Source organism: Thunnus maccoyii, chromosome 24 (assembly GCF_910596095.1).
Source record: "Thunnus maccoyii chromosome 24, fThuMac1.1, whole genome shotgun sequence".
NCBI lineage: Eukaryota > Metazoa > Chordata > Actinopteri > Scombriformes > Scombridae > Thunnus > Thunnus maccoyii.
Genome location: NC_056556.1, coordinates 7,081,959 through 7,096,076, shown reverse-complemented (window position 1 = coordinate 7,096,076; position 14,118 = coordinate 7,081,959). Strand labels below are relative to the sequence as shown.

The 14,118-nt window shown below is 36.3% G+C and overlaps 3 protein-coding genes across 6 annotated transcripts in view; all 3 read left to right on the top strand.

Annotated features, from left to right (window-relative positions):
• The window catches only part of ccdc28a (coiled-coil domain containing 28A), a 223,445-nt gene extending 219,590 nt beyond the window's left edge, over positions 1–3,855 (top strand). Inside the window, exons 1-6 of one of the 3 annotated variants that reach the window (XM_042404858.1) lie at positions 676–795; positions 1,324–1,516; positions 1,640–1,821; positions 1,992–2,146; positions 2,420–2,442; positions 2,616–3,855. In XM_042404858.1, coding sequence (XP_042260792.1) covers positions 1,353–1,516; positions 1,640–1,821; positions 1,992–2,146; positions 2,420–2,442; positions 2,616–2,670 — 579 coding nt within the window. In that variant the 5' untranslated portion in view covers positions 676–795; positions 1,324–1,352 and the 3' untranslated portion in view covers positions 2,671–3,855. Of the gene's footprint in view, positions 1–675; positions 796–843; positions 1,094–1,323; positions 1,517–1,639; positions 1,822–1,991; positions 2,147–2,419; positions 2,443–2,615 lie in introns of those variants that run through there. The other 2 variants (XM_042404856.1, XM_042404857.1) reach the window with 2 other exon arrangements.
• A 1,114-nt stretch (positions 3,856–4,969) lies between these two features.
• Positions 4,970–10,153, top strand: LOC121892068. The gene is made up of 6 exons (XM_042404855.1): positions 4,970–5,179; positions 5,993–6,051; positions 6,651–6,992; positions 7,635–7,679; positions 7,837–7,898; positions 8,773–10,153. The coding sequence occupies exons 1-6, from the start codon at positions 5,037–5,039 to the stop codon at positions 8,896–8,898; spliced, it is 777 nt and encodes a 258-aa protein (XP_042260789.1). The 5' UTR covers positions 4,970–5,036; the 3' UTR covers positions 8,899–10,153.
• Positions 10,154–10,874: 721 nt separating this feature from the next.
• LOC121892070 (CD276 antigen-like) lies at positions 10,875–13,542 on the top strand. 2 transcript variants are annotated; one of them, XM_042404861.1, is made up of 4 exons: positions 10,875–11,007; positions 11,846–11,904; positions 12,505–12,843; positions 13,455–13,542. In XM_042404861.1, the coding sequence occupies exons 2-4, from the start codon at positions 11,850–11,852 to the stop codon at positions 13,502–13,504; spliced, it is 444 nt and encodes a 147-aa protein (XP_042260795.1). In that variant the 5' UTR covers positions 10,875–11,007; positions 11,846–11,849; the 3' UTR covers positions 13,505–13,542. The 2 variants fall into 2 exon arrangements, with proteins under 2 accessions (XP_042260795.1, XP_042260794.1); XM_042404860.1 differs by lacking the exon at positions 10,875–11,007 and adding an exon at positions 11,018–11,041.
• The last annotated feature ends 576 nt before the right edge of the window (positions 13,543–14,118 follow it).

Sequence of the window (14,118 nt, the reverse complement as noted above, 5' to 3'; positions counted from 1 at the left end):
CAAGCAGGCATCTTGGAGTATCAGTATGTTATCATCTGATAACATAACTGCCAGGAATACATAGAAATTAACTGAAATGAAGATGTAAAAGAAATATACAACATGAAATATAGTTATAGACTGTATTTGTCTGTTCGTAAGTAGTTTAAAATAATTTTAACTCTTAATATGTAGAGGATTTTAGGGCTGCAACTAACAATTATTGTCATTATTGATTAATCTTCCGATAATCTTGATTAAATTATTATTTGCATGGTTCATGAGTGTGTTAGTAAATTGTGAAAATGTCCATCCCAAGTTCTCAGAGCCCATCGTTACTCTCCAAAATGTCTTGTTTTGTCTAATCTGAAACCTAAAGATATATATTTTTTAATTATCACAGAGAAATATGAAATAAGGAGAGAAAAAAATCACGTTTGGGAAGGTGGAACCAGTTAATTCTTTTCCATTTTTGCTCAAAAAACTATTGAAACAATTATTCGATCATCAAAACTGTTGCTGATTAATTTTCTGTTGACTGACTAATTAATTAATCAACTAATTAATGCAGCTCTAGAGGATTTTATAAAGATGGCCATTTTTTACATGTTTCAAATACATGTCTGTATGTAAACAATATTTATTTTGCCAACAAAATTTGATTCTTTCCAAGACACTGAATCATTTATGTGCTGTGTAAGGTTGTATACATTTTACTACATCGAAAGGTGAAGAGACAAGTGGCCGCACTTCGAATCTGTTTTTCAGGGTCCTCAGAAGGGCACTACGCAGGGCAGATGAGAAACTTTAATCAAGGTACTGTTGAGTTTTAGTAATAAATAAATACTGTTGTGTTATTCCACGAGTCAAAATACTGTGGTTTATATACTGTGTTCATTAAAAAGACATACGGTATTTTTTTATCACTAATGTAGCGGTGGGTTCATAGAGATTTGGTACTCGGCCCGACCAAAACAGGAAGTTTTCAGAGTTTGCAGACTAGCTAACTAGCCTGCGGGCTACAGACGGAAATTTGAACAGTTTCGCAAATGTTTTAATCGTGTGGACAGTTTTTCAGTGTCAAACCCGACTGCGGGTTTCCTCAGCTGCAATCGTGAGTAGACAAATTCATCGGCTTGTGTTTGTTTTTTCTGTGACATGATCGACAACTCTGAAGTGAGAAGATTAGCCGACCAGCTAGCTTGGTTAGCTAAAGCTAGCTTAGATGGTGTCGATACATTCCTGCGAGGATTGATTTCTGTTTGCATGCTTAGTTACATGATTTGGGCTTTGAGGTGCGGAGTGTTATGCCCTGTGTCAGCTTGTCCCGTACTTTTCCCCTAGCTAACCGGACAGCACCGTAACATGAAGTTATGGAGGAGCGAAAGCTGAAGAGAAAGAGTCCCAGGACTACTACTAACACGGCGGCTCCGACGAGCGGCTCTGCCCGGAAGAGCAGCGCTGCCTCGGGGGGAAGACATGTCGGCTACAGCCACAACACTGGGACTCACTCCAGCCAGAAGAGCAAGAATCGGAGGTAGCAACTTAATAAACAGCATTATTCTACTAATCACCTAGAAAGGGGGAGTTAAAGTATTGGACATTATTGGACAGAATGCATCGTCAGGTGCTGTAATCTGCTTGTTTGTCTTTTTTTCAGGGGGGTTAGAGATAAATCCAAGTATCAGCTGGGTTTGGGTGGGAAGGCTAGTCAGACCCAGGGTCAGGCAGCGCCCATCATCCAGCACTCCTTCCTGACTGATGTCTCAGATGTGCAGGAGATGGAGAATGGCCTCCTCAGCCTCCTCAATGACTTCCACTCAGGGAAACTCCAAGCATTTGGTAATTTTGATTTCTCTAAGACACTTCACCAGAACAGGCATTGTCTCACAAATGTCTTGAGATGAAAGCAACCATGGATAATCTCTTAGAAATTGCAATAAATGTAAAAATGAGCCATCATCTCATCATGTTTCTCTACATATTTTCTTCTCTTATCCTATTTGTCTCAGGCAATGAGTGCTCCATTGGTCAGATGGAGCATGTGCGGGAGATGCAGGAGAAGCTGGCCCGTTTGCACTTTGACCTCTATGGCGAGGTGGATGAAATGCCTGAAGACCAGAGGAAAATGGCCTGTGACACCAACATGGACAAATTACTTCTTAATGTAAGAGTGCAATGGTGTAATTTGGAAAACATTCTGACTTAGTCCCTTATATTTTTTTCAACTTATGTTTGTGTATTAGCAGTCCTTGGTACCCTATGTTCATAATGCTGTTCATTGATGTGTTGTTACTCAACATCCCAGAGAGGATTTAGCTGCTTATTCCTCTTGTAAGCGTTAAACTCTTAAAGCTGCTGGCTGAAGGTACTTTACATTGATCTAAGATTGTTGTACAACCTGCTGACATTTGACTCAAAATGTTCTTTTTCTTCACAGCTGGAGGAGCTCAGTTCTTCGATGTATCCTTTTGTCAGACATCCTCATATTTGGCCCTAAATTGCCACAAGAAACTAATTAAATGTTTTAAAGTGAATGTAATAGTTGTTTGCATTAAGGTTCAGATCCAGCTGATGCAACTCATTTAAAAACCTTAAATTCGTGGCTGTTTTTCTCCTCAACTTTGCTTCTCCAGTCAGAAACTGAATCTAGCAGACAGCCAAGAGATCCCAAGGACTGCCAGCATGTGAAATTCTCTTCTCTTCTCTTCTTCACCCCCCATCTGACTCAACGATTTGTTTTACACCGCCTAGAGAGACTGCTGTAGAGGAGGTGGAGTTGGAGCGAAGTTGTCGGCACTATTTCGCAGAAAGTATTTTGAGAGGGCAACAAAACTGTTACCAGCGTTCCCTGTCTGTACAGGGCGAAATGGATGTATTATTAGATGCCCTAACAGGGATGCACTGACTTACTTTTAACTGCTTATACCAGCTGTGAGCGCTAAATGCAGTGGCTGATATTGAGAAGAAAATGGTACCAGTCTTATATTACTAAACACCAAGATTAGTTCATTTTTATCACCCTGTCTGACTAATCAGATACAGTATAATCTCTTTTCCCTACAGTCGGAGAGGGAGGTTCCAAAAAAGTCCAGATTTGCAGTAACCAAAATATTTTGCCCAACAGTCGATTGATTCACAAGTGTTCGCATCTTCAGTGTTCGCTGTTTCGCTTAGTTGAAAGTGGACGTCAGACACACTTATTAGATATAAACTCGCTCTTTTGCACTTTTGTCAATCAGTCTTTGAAGTCATAAACTGACATTATCAAAATCTAGATAGAAGGATAATTATTTCTTCTTGCAGAGCTTTAACAATGAGCTTGAATCTTAGCTGTGAGACAGTAAAAACCTAAACATATTTCCCGATTAGATTAGTGAAAAATAATATTTAAACGCACAGTAGATTCTGACCAAACTTCGCTGTGACCCCAGTTTGCACGTACGATTTGTTGCTACATGAGAGTTGCCTGATAATCACCTCCGACACGTTGTTCAGTGTTGAATATATTTGCACATATCCATGCTACATGCAAAACACATTGTCACTGACGATGCAAGAGACTTAATAATCCAAATGTCAACATCACGACCATGCCTTAATTCCTAATTTTATCATTTTTGCCTTATTATTTCTTAACCTTTTTAAGGGACTTGCATAAAACATGTTGATTTTAGTTTTGGATTCTCTGAGCGCAGGAGGAAAAGATAATCATTTGATGCTGCTTTGATTGTAAATCCTACTTTATTTTCACTTCTTATTTTAACCATTATTGTTGGGGTGGGGGAGGTGGGATGATTTTTTGAGGTGTTTTACTGTTTTAAACTGTTTGGTGATTTTATTTTTATTGACTTGTTAATAAATGTGTTGTCTGGATCTAGTGGCTACAATTTTTTGAAACTATTCAGAAGGAAAGGATGCTGACAGAAAAGTCAAGTTAGAGTGGAGAGAAGTGGGTAAGAGAGCTTACAGGCCCAGTTAAATAACTTTTAATAGTTAAATATCTTTAAAAAAAAGCACAAGATCTGGAGCTAAATGGACAGAGGAAGGGGAAAAAGACATCTTATTTCAGTGGCTTAGAAAAAAGGATGCAGGAGAGACAGGAAATTAACATATTAGTGATCAATGATGTTGAATGCACAGACCGTGAATTGATATCTGAAGAAGTATATAGATTCTACTCTTCACTTTATTCATCAGAATATTCTGCTGATGATTCAATCACCTCTCTAGAAAGTGTAAAATCACCTATAAAAGGGATTTTATTTGATACTATAATGACATTATAAGGAATAAGACTAATAATCTTTGTACCTAAACATGGTAAAAACAAAAGATGTACTGACAGTCTTCGCCCCACTGAATACTGACCACAAATTGTTTACATGTGATTGCTGACAGGTTAAAGAACAGTATGACATAGATTATAAGTGACACACAATCTGGTTTTCTAAGAGAAAACGTGTAATGACTTCTTACACCAAAGGTTTGATTTAGATTTAAATGTTTGTACTTTTCCTGAACTCAGATAATTGAAACCATAGAGCATCTTTTTCTCTCTTGTAGATCAACCAGGACCTTTTGGGATGCTTTTCAATATTGGATAACTTCTAATGATCAAAGTATTCTGATTTTAACATATGAAAACATTAAGTTTGGTCTCCAACTGGAGGACAAGAAAATAGCATTTGGGAATATTAATTTAACTATTTGGGCAAAATATGTCATGTCAAATGTAGATTTTTAAAAACAACTCCTATATGTGCTGCATATCTAAACGAGATAAAACCATATAAAAAAAACATATAAAATGTTGTAATCAGGAATTGTTGTTGCTGGCTCAATTTATTTATAATACATCCATGATGGGGATAAAACAATTCAATCTTTCGGCTCCTCTAGGCTTTTGAAATGTGATTTCGCTCCAAAAAAAAAAAAAAAATCTGCTGATCTTTCTTAAACAATGAAAGTCCCCTTGAGTCATTGGGAGTCATTGTGCGTTGTCCACTTCACACGTGTGGCTCAAATCAAGCTTTAGTGGATGTAGAAAAAGAGTAATGCACTCAGAAACCATCTCCATTACATTTGAAGAGATCACATCGCACTTCTTACTCCGGCTGACTGGTTTCTCAGGTGTGGACGCTGTGGACGCTGTGGGCGGGACTGGTATGGATGTAAAAAGTTGGCACAGTTTAAATTGGTTAAGTGTTTCATGTTAATAACGTTAGCATCGAGCTAGCTTGCTTGTTCACCAGCCTTTTAAATTGGCGAAGTAACATTAAGTTATGTTGTTAAACGTTAAACTAACCTTTCATAGTAAGTTAATGTATTCATAGTTATTGTTGCAGCCAAACCCGTTACCGTAACGAGAGCAGCAGATTATAGCACGATAAAAAAAAAAAAAAATTAAAGCGAGGCATCCCTGGACGAGGAAGTCTATTAATTTTCTTCCCTTTGCAGAAAAACTTCCATTAAAGGTCAACGCCCCATGTTCAGCCTCTGTTGTTATCAGATCAACATTAACTTTATTAACCAGCTCTCAAATAGTTATTTCTCTATAGCCACACAATAATCTAACCCTAACCCTACATTGTCATCATCTTTTCAAAAGTCACATTGGCTTAAAGTTTGATAATGTGGAGGTTGTAAACAATAGAAACTATATAAGTAGTTGCAGGTTAGTGTGTAGCCTGAGTGAAACTGTGTTTATACTGTGTTGGTATCTGCAGATATTTTTGTAAACAGTCTGTTAATGATATCAAGAGTTTTCATATCAGTGCCTCCTTCACCTTTTTGTCAGATAAACTGCTGCATGAGTGCAAATGAGGCTTTTAATTGTGTGAACAGCAGTGATTCATATCTGATGCAAGAGGTCACCGAAGTGGTGCTGAAAATAGTTGTGCAGGGATGCATGAGTCACATTAAGAGTTCATTTTTAAAGCATGGATTTAGCACTTTGGAAACTATATTTGCTAATATTTTTGCTTTTTAAATCTTTTCTGTTTTGATTTAGCATTATGAAGTTAATCCAGGTCATGCTGCTGTCCTTTTCCCTGGTGGCTCAAGCTACAGGTACGTAAGATTGTCTTGCGTAAATTTTATGCTATTTATTTTTAAAGAAAAAAATCTTGTTGTTGTAAGACTTCACTCAGCAGTTAGGTCTTTATTTTGCTCATAAATGAATGGGACTGAGTGCTTTTGCACTTATTTTACCAGTATAGTTGGGGCTCATGTATTTTGACTTATATGCAAGAACCAGTATGTTCAGAAAAATGACGTAAATCTAGACGAGATACAATCAGATTAAAGTGTGAGAAAGAACTCCATCTATTGACTGTGAGGGAAGCGTATGAAAAGAAAATCAGATGTTGTTATATAGATTAGACTGCCCAAAAGTAAGTAAATAAGATTAGCTCTGTGCCGACAACATGCTGCGTACATGTACATGTCAAGAGATGAGTATTAATATTCCAATAATATATTTATGATAATATAATTCCCTACTTTGATACTTGAAGTACATTTTTCTGCCAGTGCTTATGTACTTTTACATAGGTAAAATTCTGAATGCAGGACTTTTACTTGTAATGGAGGATTTTTATATTGTGGTAATGTTACTTTTACATAAGTAAAAGGTCTCAGTACTTCTTCAAACACTGTTGTTTCCCCAGGAGAGTCTGATGTGATTGGCTCACTTGAACCAATTAAAGTAGTCGTTGGTGGTGACGTCATTCTGCCGTGCCACGTGGAGCCCCCATTCTATGTGACAAATCTAACAGTGGAATGGAGACTCAATGAAACCAAAGTGCTAGTCTATCGGAGTCGGGGGTATGATCCATTTTCTCAAGACCAGCGGTTTAAAGACAGAACATCTCTCTTCCTTGATGAAATGGCCCATGGAAACGTTTCACTGAAACTGACCAACGTGACTCAAAACGATGCAGGGAATTATACCTGCATCGTTCCCAAACTGCAGGGTCAGTTCAAGAAAGGGAACGTTAGTCTTATTGTTGGTGAGTACAGCTAATCTAATACAGTAGAAACCTCTTATAGTGATCACGGTTACAGTGATGAACCGCATATATGGATCAAAAAGCTTGGGACAGAATCATTCCATACAAATGCTGTTTAATTCACTTATAGTAATCAAATAGTCTGCTTACAGTGTTCATTTTGGGTCTTTTCATACATGAAAACATATAGAAAAACATTTTAAAACTACTGTAATTCTATTTTTTCTTTTTACCTTACTCCCATGATACATGTATGATATGTACTTTGTTGCTGCGTCCCCATTATCAGGCGTTGTGGCACCTCCACAGGTCTGTGCAGTTTGTGTAATAATGTTTTCGTCTTCCCTCATGGCAGGGCTGTACGGCTGTAATCAGTCTGATCAGTCGGCTGTAATATACAAATGCCAATTAGATGGTAATCTGCATGAAAAATAAAGAAAAAGAAAAAAATCGGTTATAATAATCATCCGCTTATGATGGTGATCTATTTGACCTGGACAGACGTGATCATTATAAGCGGTTTCCACTGTATATCTATCTAATATAAACCTATATACCTAACATATCATAAATAACATTAAAAATCATCATTTCCTCAAAATGAGATCAAACTGTGAGTATTTTCTTTGAAATTTTCAGCAGAGCCAAGGACGACAAAAGATGAAAAAAAAAAGATTGATGGACCAGGTAAGTAAATATCTTTATTTCTATTCATTTGGATTCCCATTAGCTGTCACCAACATTTTCTTGTATGTTGTTATAACGAGAATGTTTTTGCATTAAAACAAGATAGTATTTATGTTTGTATCTAAAGCCCGATATATCTTATTCCTCTGTGTCATAGACCCTGTTCATTCTATCACTATCATTGTCATTGTCATTGTCATCGTCGTTGTCGTTGGACTTGTAAGTCACAAATTTCTCCTCTTTCATTTCCACATTTTAGCCCATTAATGCACAGGTCAATGGAACCTAAACTCTTCCATTAAGTGGGTCAAAAATTACATGCATTTTTAATAGTTTTTATTTGAATAATCTGATAGGTTCTCCCATGTAACTTAATTCTCTCAAATAAATATTTTATGTCTTTAATTCGTGTAACAGTCCATGTTGTATCTGTCCTCTCCATTTTAAAAAGTTAGCACAAAAGTAAAATCTGCTGCCTTTCTGCTTTGTGACTAGCATGTTTGTTTCACTGTAGCTTGTAGCTTCTCCATCAAAGTTCTCTGGAGGAGAGATTTTATTGAGTTAGGAGAAGGCTTGTGTTTGTCACAGTCAGTAACAGTGGTGGGAAGTAACTAAGTACATTTACTCAAGTACTGTACTTAAGTACAATTAACAATTAATTAATTAACAAATTTGATGCTACTTTATACTTCCACTCCACTACATTTCAGAGGTAATATTGTACTTTCTACTCCACTACATTTATTTGACAGCTTTAGTTACTTTTCAGATGAAGATTTGACACGATGGATAATATAACAAGCTTTTAAAATACAACACATTGTTAAAGATGAAACCAGTGGTTTCCAACCTGACGTCTTACGAAAAGCAGTGTGTAGTCAGGGTCACATTTCAGATGTCTATGAGTTGTTAACAGCTCCACCAAATAGTGATTTTTTTTTTTCCCTCTAAACTTCTCAAATGTTCAAATTATCCAATATTTCACCAAAAATCAAAGATTGGAGAAAAAGTCCAAAAACTGAAAACAGATTTGTGTATCAGAACTTTGTTTTTTCTTCTTTCCTCTCTCATTAATCATCTCACGACCCCTCAGATCTATCTGGTGACCCATCGGAGGTGCCCGACCCTTAGGTCGGGAACACAAGCCCATCAAGAGGACAATCATCAGGCAATACCACTGAACCATGTGGGGAACACCAATGACACTAATGCTTTATAGTGGTGTAATGGAACGTAGTTGATTTGTGATCTGTACTGATCAGCCCCCACGGTTCAGCACACATGTGAACTACAGATTACACATTACATTACATTTTATGTCTCATTGAAGACAAAGTAAACAAACTCCTATGGCTACAAATCATGGACAGTGTGTTGCTAACAGGGATTTTGAAGAGCAACGACCAAACCAGCATCTAATGAGACCAAACTACCTTCTGCAGGTATATTTAATGAGCTATCTAGCTATCTACTTACTGACGTTAACGGTACATTTTTTTCTGGTAAATGCTTGTTTGGTGGCTCATTCAACAAGCTGCACACGATGTGTGTTCATGTTTGTGAGTGTATCATCAAGTTTTAATAATATGGATGCAAGCTGTTGTTTCATTAACTACCATGTTTAAAGGAAGAATGTATCATGCTTTATATTGCACTTCAATTTAATAGCTGAGTATTGTATATTTCATATATATTAAGATTGTATCCAAATATTGGAGATTTTGAATGTTTTCATTTAAGACCATTGGTCAAACTTTATAGCTTTAAGTGTTTTACAGAATAAATGGAAAAGAAAGGACCAATTATTCACAATACTATGAAAATGAAGAGATCTTTTGTACCGCAATATACTGGACTAAAATACTGGAGCAAGGAATTGTTCAGAAGTTATTCTTAATATTAGTGTGGAGTTACCTCAAATATAAGTTTGTCACTTGAATGAGGAAACCCTTTTTGCACTGTACAGTCTCTGCACTGAGCCTCAGAGGGCAGCTTGCTGAGATGTTTGTAAGACGTACTGTAGAACATTTTACATCCTGAAGAAGAAGAAATTTTAAAATAATTTTCATAACACTTTTGATACAGTAAACCATATGGGAATAAAAATGGGATTATATTTTTTTCATCTCAGGCCAATTTTAAATCTTGATTGGGACCTTCGCAGTATTACTTGATAACTCTGTATTCTCTACTTGAACACTTAAAGACTCATTATTTTTAGAGTGGTAAAATGAATATGTTGCTATATGTTTGATTTATGAATGCATGCTTTTATTAACCAGTTGTGAAACACATTGCACTATCTGTTTTTGTAAAGTGCAATATTAAAAATGTATTAATGTTACAAGTTTACAAGCTTTTGATATACTCGTACTTTTTATTCTTAACCAAAATCACTATGTTACATGAAGTCAGTAACATCTGGATACTATGACGGTGAAACTGTTGTTTCTGAATAAATGAGTTTTTTTGAACGTTGACTTGATATTTTTCTTACAATCATTGAACCCAATATATCCACCCTCAGTAAATGATAACACCTTAAAATATTTGAAGAGGTGTATGGATGACTGTATGTGTTCACCATTCTGATACATTAGCAACTCTGCATATTTCCACTATACTTTCAGGCAGTAAATTGTGTAGTAGGCTATATGTAGCAGGGTTGGCAGGTCTGAACTTGTATATCATGTCAAATCAGATATATATTTTGCATATTAATGTTATTTATATTAAGTAATTGTGCAGTATGTCACACTCCCACAAAAATGTTTTAAATATGTTATAAAACATATTAAAGGATGGGTTCACAATTTTTCAAGTCTCTCTTAAAACAACAGTCAGGTGTCCGTATGAACAGTGAAAGAGGTTTTCCTCGCTGTGATCATTCCTCCCGTTCATACTGACTATTAAAAGATCCCCTTCAAATATACTTTCAATGTAAGTGATGGAGGCCAAAATCCATTTTGTGCAAAAATGCATTTAAAAGTTAATTTGAAGCTTATATGAGGCTTCAGCAGTCTGAGTTAGTCATATCAAGTGGATATCTGCCACATTTACAGTCTTTTTGCGGTGGAAGTCAAAAAGAGGAATGTTGAAATATCTACTTGGTTTGATAAACTTTTAAATACATTTTCCCTTTGGGCCGTTGTGCGTCATTGTGCGTTGTCCACTTCACACCTGTGGCTCAAATCAAGTTTTAGTAGGCGTGGATGTAGGAGAAGAGTAATCCACTCAGAAACCATCTCCATTACATTTGAAGAGATCACATCGCACTTCTTACTCCGGCTGACTGGTTTCTCAGGAGTGGACGGTGTGGACGGGACTGGTATGGATGTAAAAAGTTGGCACAGTTTAAATTGGTTAAGTGTTTCATGTTAATAACGCTAGCATCGAGCTAGTTTGCTTGTTCACCAGCCTTTTCACAGAAGTTGGCGAAGTAACATTAAGTTATGTTGTTAAACGTTAAACTAACCTTTCATAGTAAGTTAATGTATTCATAGTTATTGTTGCAGCCAAACCCGTTACCGTAACGAGAGCAGCAGATTAGAGCACGATAAAAAAAAAACTAAAGCGAGGCTTCCCTGGACGAGGAAGTCAATTAATTTTCTTCCCTTTGAAGAAAAATTTCCAGTAAATGTCAACGCCCATGTTCAGCCTCTATTGTTATCAGATCAACATTAACTTTATTAACCAGCTCTCAAATAGTTATTTCTCTATAGCCACACAATAATCTAACCCTAACCCTACATTGTCATCATCTTTTCAAAAGTCACATTGGCTTAAAGTTTGATAATGTGGAGGTTGTAAACAATAGAAACTATATAAGTAGTTGCAGGTTAGTGTGTAGCCTGAGTGAAATTGGTAAGCTATATATAGCAGATATTTTTGTAAACAGTCTGTTAATGATATCAAGAGTTTTCATATCAGTGCCTCCTTCACCTTTTTGTCAGATAAACTGCTGCATGAGTGCAAATGAGGCTTTTAATTGCGTGAACAGCAGTGATTCATATCTGATGCAAGAGGTCACCGAAGTGATGCTGAAAATATTTGTGCAGGGATGCATGAGTCACATTAAGAGTTCATTTTTAAAGCATGTATTTAGCACTTTGGAAACTATATTTGCTAATATTTTTGCTTTCTAAATCTTTTCTGTTTTGATTTAGCATTATGAAGTTAATCCAGGTCATGCTGCTGTCCTTTTCCCTGGTGGCTCAAGCTACAGGTATGTAAGATTGTCTTGCGTAAATTTTATGCTATTTATTTTTAAAGAAAAAAATCTTGTTGTTGTAAGACTTCACTCAGCAGTTAGGTCTTTATTTTGCTCATAAATGAATGGGACTGAGTGCTTTTGCACTTATTTTACCGGTATAGTTGGGGCTCATGTATTTTGACTTATATGCAAGAACCAGTATGTTCAGAAAAATGACATAAATCTAGACGAGATACAATCAGATTAAAGTGTGAGAAAGAACTCCGTCTATTGACTGTGAGGGAAGCGTATGAAAAGAAAATCAGATGTTGTTATATAGATTAGACTGCCCAAAAGTAAGTAAATAAGATTAGCTCTGTGCCGACAACTTGCTGCGTACATGTACATGTCAAGAGATGAGTATTAATATTCCAATAATATATTTATGATGAATATAATCCCCTACTTTGATACTTGAAGTACATTTTGCTGCCAGTGCTTATGTACTTTTACATAGGTAAAATTCTGAATGCAGGACTTTTACTTGTAATGGAGGATTTTTATATTGTGGTAATGTTACTTTTACATAAGTAAAAGGTCTCAGTACTTCTTCAAACACTGTTGTTTCCCCAGGAGAGTCTGATGTGATTGGCTCACACAAACCAATTAAAGTAGTCGTTGGTGGTGACGTCATTCTGCCGTGCCACGTGGAGCCCAAAGATGATGTGACAGATCGAACAGTGGAATGGAGACTCAATGAAACCAAAGTGCTAGTCTATCGGAGTGGGGGGTATGATCCATTTTCTCAAGACCAGCGGTTTAAAGACAGAACATCTCTCTTCCCTGATGAAATGGCCCTTGGAAACATTTCACTGAAACTGACCAACGTGACTCAAAACGATGCAGGAAATTTTACCTGCAAGGTCAAACTGCAGGGTCAGTTCAAGAAAGGGAACGTTAGGCTTATTGTTGGTGAGTACAGCTAATCTAATACAGTAGAAACCTCTTATAGTGATCACGGTTACAGTGATGAACCCTATATATGGATCAAAAAGCTCGGGACAGAATCATTCCATACAAATGCTGTTTAATTCACTTATATTAATCAAATAGTCTGCTTACAGTGTTCATTTTGGGTCTTTTCATACATGAAAACATATAGAAAAACATTTTAAAACTACTGTAATTCTATTTTTTCTTTTTACCTTACTCCCATGATACATGTATGATATGTACTTTGTGGCTGCGGTACCATTATCAGGCGTTGTGGCACCTCCGCAGGTCTGTGCAGTTTGTGTAATAATGTTTTCGTCCAGTCTGATCAGTCGGCTGTAATATACAAATGCCAGTTAGATGGTAATCTGCATGAAAAATAAAGAAAAAGAAAAAAATTGGTTATAATAATCATCCGCTTATGATGGTGATCTATTTGATCTGGACAGACGTGATCATTATAAGTGGTTTCCACTGTATATCTATCTAATATAAACCTATATACCTAACATATCATAAATAACATTAAAAATCATCATTTCCTCAAAATGAGATCAAACTGTGAGTATTTTCTTTGAAATTTTCAACAGAGCCAAGGACGACAAAAGATGAAAAAAAAAAGATTGATGGACCATTTTAGTTTTGGATTCTCTGAGCGCAGGAGGAAAAGATAATCATTTGATGCTGCTTTGATTGTAAATCCTACTTTATTTTCACTTCTTATTTTAACCATTATTGTTGGGGTGGGGGAGGTGGGATGATTTTTTGAGGTGTTTTACTGTTTTAAACTGTTTGGTGATTTTATTTTTATTGACTTGTTAATAAATGTGTTGTCTGGATCTAGTGGCTACAATTTTTGAAACTATTCAGAAGGAAAGGATGCTGAGAAAAAAGTCAAGTTAGAGTGGAGAGAAGTGGGTAAGAGAGCTTACAGGCCCAGTTAAATCACTTTTAATAGTTAAATATCTTTTAAAAAAGCACAAGATCTGGAGCTAAATGGACAGAGGAAGGGGAAAAAGACATCTTATTTCAGTGGATTAGAAAAAAGGATGCAGGAGAGACAGGAAATTAACATATTAGTGATCAATGATGCTGAATGTACAGACCGTGAATTGATATCTGAAGAAGTATATAGATTCTACTCTTCACTTTATTCATCAGAATATTCTGCTGATGATTCAATCACCTCTCTAGAAAGTGTAAAATCACATATCCCCAAGATAGACTTAATGTTTCAAGAGATTTGTGACTGAG